Here is a 6,687-nt window from a genome sequence, read left to right as displayed (position 1 = left end):
GCTGCTGAAATTTTTCTCCCACTGAATGCAAACATGACCATTTTTGACTAATGGTCAGGGTTGGGCAAAATATTCAGGAAATGTATTCAATACAAAATACTCAGAAAACAATGTATTAAATTACAAAATACATTTAATAAACTATGTATGTCCCAAAATTGATATCTTTTTAGATAAGACCTGAACATTTTGCTATGCTTTTGGGTGGTTGTTATAAGTGTAACCCTTCAAAGTTGTTCTTTAGGATATATTTTTAGCATTTTGCAGTGGCAATGCGCTTCCGCACACAGCTGCACTCCACAAGGAAGTCTAATTCCACTTTCTGTATATCATACCCTCCCCCTGTCTTCAATCGCCACAATGTCCTGTATAGTATATCACATCCTCCCTTTTTTCTAGTGCTCCGATTTAAATAACATAAATAGCACAAAAGCTCAGTTTTTGATTTGTCACCAGTTTAAGAACCGTATCGGTAGAGTACAATACATGTTTTTTTTTTTTTCAATACACTCTGTTAGTTAATTTTACAATGCATTCTGAATATCATATTTTTTTTTTTCCCCCTGGATCTCATTTGATCTCATCAGATAAAATTCAGCAGTACTGTAAGCTGTGAGGAAAAACAAGCAAAGCAGATAAATAAATGGTTTATAACATTACTTAGCAGTGTTTTTTATTATTTTAAATAAATGTGTAGTGCTTGTTTATGCTTTTGTAATATATACATTACATCTTAAAAGCAAGGTCTGTTCATTCCGAACTAGGATGACCACCTTTTCAAAATGCAAAAAAGGGACACATGACATATTTCATAGCAGTATTTCAAGTTGAAATATCAACTTGGAATTCTTAACAATGTTTTCACCTCTGTGTCCAATTTTAAAATTTTCTACATGATGTATAAAAGACTCTTGTGAATCATTTGCACTTTTCATAATCCACGTGTAAAGCCATTATAACCCATTCCTCTCTGAATTTGCACAGGTGTTTTCTTTCTTTGGTGGGGTACTCCTTCCTTTACAGACATATCACAATCAGTGCCACTTCAACTTTGAGTCAGCCATTTCGCATAAACACTGAAATTTAAAATATTCTACCAATTGTAATTTCTCTGCTGTCGCCAAAGCAGATCAGTGTCAAGCTGTTGGGGAACATGTGATTTGAGTGTGAAGTCGCATGATGATGAGATTATATAATTTGTCTTAGATTGGCTATCCATTGTGTATCATTCTGGGGCTGTGTAAGGCATTGCAAAATGATGTGGCAGAGGCAGGGCTTTGCTCCAAACAGATATGTTATGGTTTGACTATGGCGCTAAACTGTAAGATTGCACTGTGTCTAGGAATCCAGGACAAATTCCATCCCTGAGTCATTTAGTCTGGGACCGGATCTTTACATTTTACATTTGTCACCCTATTCCAAACCTGGTTCTCTGCCCCGACCGATATATACAGCAGCTTTAAGACTGTGTTTATGGCCACAGCCATAGGATGCATTTTTGCTGTCGTCTTCATCAGCAATAGAAGTCCCTAATGTTCTCTTCACTGCATCATAAGGATGACTAACCAAATCAGACAACTGTGCGAGAGATGTCTGTGTGACTCTTGACTCTGCAAACATTTAAGATATGCAGCGGTTATCAAAAACTCTGACTCTGAGTGTACCATCAAAACTGGTATGTAGGGAATCGGACACTGATTTCTTTGTTTCTATTCAATGTGAAGGCTGATTTGATTTCCTGATGGAAAATGGATCGCTTCTTAATGCACAGGCAACAAAATTAGACCCTGGTCAAGCATTATAGAAGCATGTTCATATCAAATCAAGGTAAGTCAAGGTTCTGCCTATAGAAAAAAGTACCAGAACGGTGTTCCGATGCGTTCCGGCTCAACTACACCACTGATTGTGAGGTTTATGTTGATAGGTTTTCTTCTTAGTTTTATTGCTCTTTTAAAAATGTTTGTTTAAATTTCTGTCATTTACTATCCACTATACAGTGCTTGTTTTTAATTAGTGAAAAATAAATATATTGACCAACCTTATTTCAGTTCCTTTAGCTCAGTGGAAGTATTCCCTTTCAAAAGCCCATTGGTCCAATCCCACTTTATTGTGCTTGCCAACCAATTTTCTTTTTGTATTTCCTTACTGCTACGTGTTTGTTTTATAACAGATCTTGTATCCTCCAAGAAAAAAATTAATGCAATTTGCCGTAGCAATAGATTCTGTCGCTTTTTGAAAACTGAGAGGTAAACAATGCATGGTACTCATTTGTGTATTAAATGTTGGGTGTGTCAATGGCATAGAAAGACATAACTTCCCATAAACTGAGTATGTAAAGCAATGGAGAGACAACTTTCTCAGAGCTATGTTACTCCCCTGTGATGTAATTTCCCAGTATTTCTCAGTCGGCCATCTCTTGTGCATGCATCAACACCCCTCCACCTCCCCCTTTTCCACCCTACAGCTGCCCTTAGGCTACATGAGGGGGGCTCTGTTTGCACTAAAATTTGCTACTGGGCAATCCTCCCACTAAAGCCAGCAGGAAAGACACCAAATACTGAATCGATATGCTATATAATGTCCATCCTTTCCATTTTCCATTGTACTTAAAATGTGTTTAATAAATCATTTCCTACTAAATATCTGATCCATTCTTCATGATCTCTGAAAACCTCTGCCAGCATATTCCAATCCTGACCTCAACACCCCCCTTGGGTTAATTGCGACAAATTGTGAGGTGGTTTTGTGATGTCCTCTAAAACCCACTGGAAGGATGTTGAGGCCACCAAATGTATTTTGTTTGCCCTGCCCATACAGAAAGAGAATATATTCATGTAATTTTTATATATTACTAATTGATTTTGTTTAACTGACAAATATAAATATTTGCACAAACTTACCATACATTTAAAATATTATGTTTTTGCTTTACATTCATCCTATATAAAAACATTATTTATAGGTGTGTGTGTGTGTGTATATATATGTATATATATATATATATATATATATATATATATATATATATATATATATATATATATATATATATATATATATATATATATATATATATATATATGTATGTATATATATAGCGTGCACCAAATCGGTGTAAATGTTTTGGAACTGAATAAAAATACATTAAGAACATAATCATAAGTTTCCCTGAAACATAATGATGCCAATGTGATGTTCTTAGACATTGATAAAAACATACAGTAAATTATATATTTAATTGTATTGAAACATGTATTTACCTTTTTAATTTAACATTAATCAGTATATTATACAAAGCATGAAATATGTATTTGTCATTATAACAGGGTGAGCAGCATCCCACCATGGCCACCGCCATGGATTATTCCAGACCCCTCTTCTGGAATAAGAATAGATCGAGGGGGGGAGGTGGCTGTTGGGGCCATGTGTGCTTCGCACAAGGAGGGGGATATGTAACAGTATTTTTTTAGAATAGGGTTTCCCCCTCTGCCCCTGTACAGTGTTATTTTGTGTTTTTGTATTGATTTATTGTGTTCATTTATATATGACGGCGAAGCGCCGCGTTTAAGTGTGTTCTGTTTATTTTAAATAAACTAAACGACTGCCCAGCTGGACCTATATTTTGTATTTGTGATTTGTTTTTAAATGTTTGTTCAAATATTTTATTTTTGGTGTATTTAAATAAGCGACGCGTTGCAGTTCAAAAAAGACGCAGTTACCTGAGTGTGTGTGCTTCGTCATTCTGGCCTGATGTCACTGCAACGCCATTTTCTGCCAGTTATATATAGATATTGCCTGAGCAGACACATGTAAAGGAGTTGCTTGCAAAAGTATGCTGGGGGGGGGGGGGGGGGGGGGGGGGGGACTGATTAATTGTAAATTGTTCAAGTTACTGTTTTCAATGTTTATTGTTCATTGGAGTATTTCTGTGATTTGTTAATCAGATAATTACCCTGAGGTGTGTGTTAGTGAGAGGTGAGTCACTGCTGTTGATGAACTTTGCCAAATAAACATCTCTGTTTTAAAAAGAGATGGTGTTACTTCCTTTATTAATCCATAAAGGTGATTTTTGTGCCCTGTATGACTACAATATTTTATTATTGTATTTTATTTTGTGCTAGACAAAGTGCATATAAAATATTTCAAATGTATTTTTCCCATATATTACATTTCTCTATATAAAAGCATCAACAAATACATTTAACATGCAGATATATTATATATATATATTATATATATATATTATATATATAATTAATATATTACCATATCACATAGAAAAGGGGCCAATTTTGGTGGATGAAAACATGTATAAAATATTTATATTGTTTTATTCAATGATGGGGGGGAGCGAGGGGAATATAAGATTCATTTCTTATATTAAAAATGTTTATCTTTGTTCAATATGGGCGAGTCAGTGGAAACAAATAAAAAAAGAATGTAGATAGATGTTTGAGAAGTTTAGACAGAGCACCAGGCTCTTGCTAAAGTTGGCTGGACAAAATATGTGCTCCAGCTCAACATACTGCATTCAATTTTAAATGCAGAATGTAAGAAGCCATGTATGTACTCCAAATTGTTGTTAGCACTGGGGGGGGGGATCTCAAACTTAAGAATACTAAATTAAAGTCCTGAATTATTTATTTTTGTGTTGGTAATTTTACTGGATGCATTTTTCTTTTGTAGGGGGGAAAAATGACAATTTGGCGTAAACAGCTTTGAGAAATTGGCCCTTAGCATTTTAGGGACAGTTAAAGTGTGATGAATGTACCAGTACCCACGCATAGATGGAAGTTTGTGCTGTAGAGGAGACATGCAGTAATTCCACCAATGGACAGAGTGGTATTTGCTGACATTTTTAACATAGCAAATTATAAAACATTCAATTAAAGATGTTCTTGAGACAACTAGTCCTAATATTGAGCACTGAGGGACATGCTAAACATACTACTTGCCTTTTATTATATTACAAATTAAAAACCACAACAGTTTTAAATGAAAGGACAGAATACAAAAAGCACAATTGTAAGTCGGGATCCTGCATTGGAAACTTGTCTCTGATGGGAATACACAACTCCAAAGTGTTTTTCAATTAAAATTAATCTTCAGACAGAGACTTGAACAGGTTTTACATTCACAGCACAGAACTCCAATTCTTCAGTATGTGGCAAACCAGCTAGATCGGTCTCAGAATATTGCAATCTGAAATAGTACACATTAAACAGAATATAAGATGAATAATAGCAAATACCAGCTTATTAGTCTTTTTCTCAATTCTTTTAAATTGGTGAAATACTGCAATCAAATACCATAAAGTAGAACATGGTGATTTTTTAAAATTAATTTCATGCAAGGTTTATTTTACAAACTGTGTGATATGAGTGATATTTCCATACAGTTGTTTGCAGTTATCAGTCACAGGAACAGGTTTTGTTCAAATCTGTGAAGTTGCACTCTTTCTGTGTGATCAAAGGCCTTTTGCAAAGGCTGTTTCAACCAGCCAAGATGTGTTTGATGAAGGATTCATAGTTAATGCAGCCATTGGCATCCTCATGACCAGCCATAAGCTGGTCCACCTCCTCTTCTGTCATCCTCTCCCCGAGAGTGGCCAGCACGTGGCGGAGCTCTGCACCCATAACGGTGCCATTGCCTTCTTTGTCAAAGACACGGAGACCCTCAACAAAGTCCTCATAGCTGCCCTGCTGCTTGGACCTGGAAATGTGCTGCAGCATGGGGAGGAAGGTCTCAAAATCCATCATTTTCCTGTTCATCTCTTCTGGTTTGGGTTTGCCAAGCACTTGCAACACCTCAGCATTGGTTGGGTTCTGCCCCAGAGCACGCAGGACGTCGCCGCACTGAGAATAGTAAATTTTCAACTCTCCAGTGGGGGTTTGGTCAAACAGACTGAAGGCTTCCCTGAACTCCTCGATCTGATCGGCAGCGTATTCAATTGTGATGCTCTTGGGGTCGAACTCGGGCTCCTTGGGTGCTTCAGGTTCTGGCTGTGGAGCAGGAGCAGTAGCAGGAGCAGTAGCAGGCTTGGCTGCCTCCTTCTTGGGTTCAACCTTTTTTGGTTCAATCTTCTTGGGAGCCATTGTGCTGAGATTATTTCAAACAAATTTCCACAAGGGATAAAGAAAGCTTCAAGACACAAAGGACTGAACTTGTTTCCTCATCTTTTATACCCACTCCATCCTGACACCAGAGAGTGCATACCAGCTTGTCAAGCAATGTTACTTGCTATAAAAGGAAGAAACTTTAAATAGCTTTACCACCACTTGATAATTGTGACTTGTTAGCATCTCCTATCACCTCATTGAGTTGACAGCCCATTGAAAAATGCCTTTGTGGAGATAATCTGCTCCTACACAAAGTATTTGTGTAGTTTTACAGTTCAAACAATGGCCTATAAGAGAAGGTCAGACAAAGAAGGTTATCAAAGAGAAACAATACTTGAGTGTTTACATGTTCATATGTAAATTGTATAGGCTTCAGCAAAGTTCTGAAAGTATTTCTGAATTCATACTGTATACAATGTTAACCACACTGTTCTTGTAAACAGGCAGATAGCTACAGTGCTAATTCAACTCTCAAGCAAAACAATTAAAACCCATCTCTACATTTAATATGCAAGGTTAGGTTGTGAAACAATTAATACAAATTCAATAGTTTTCTCTCTCCATGACT

The 6,687-nt window shown here is 36.4% G+C and overlaps 1 protein-coding gene across 1 annotated transcript; it reads right to left on the bottom strand.

Annotated features, from left to right (window-relative positions):
* Window positions 1-4,939: 4,939 nt before the first annotated feature.
* On the bottom strand, window positions 4,940-6,164 carry LOC121303508 (myosin light chain 4-like). The gene has a single exon (XM_041234229.1). The coding sequence runs from the start codon at window positions 6,093-6,095 to the stop codon at window positions 5,493-5,495; it is 603 nt and encodes a 200-aa protein (XP_041090163.1). The 5' UTR covers window positions 6,096-6,164; the 3' UTR covers window positions 4,940-5,492.
* Window positions 6,165-6,687: the final 523 nt, after the last annotated feature.

This window comes from Polyodon spathula, chromosome 33 (genome assembly GCF_017654505.1).
Source record: "Polyodon spathula isolate WHYD16114869_AA chromosome 33, ASM1765450v1, whole genome shotgun sequence".
Classification (NCBI taxonomy): domain Eukaryota; kingdom Metazoa; phylum Chordata; class Actinopteri; order Acipenseriformes; family Polyodontidae; genus Polyodon; species Polyodon spathula.
This window is presented reverse-complemented; position numbering and strand designations above follow the sequence as displayed.

Excerpts from the sequence above, each read along its gene's own strand:
- LOC121303508 (XM_041234229.1), bottom strand. The coding sequence starts at position 6,095 with ATGGCTCCCAAGAAGATTGAACCAAAAAAGGTTGAACCCAAGAAGGAG.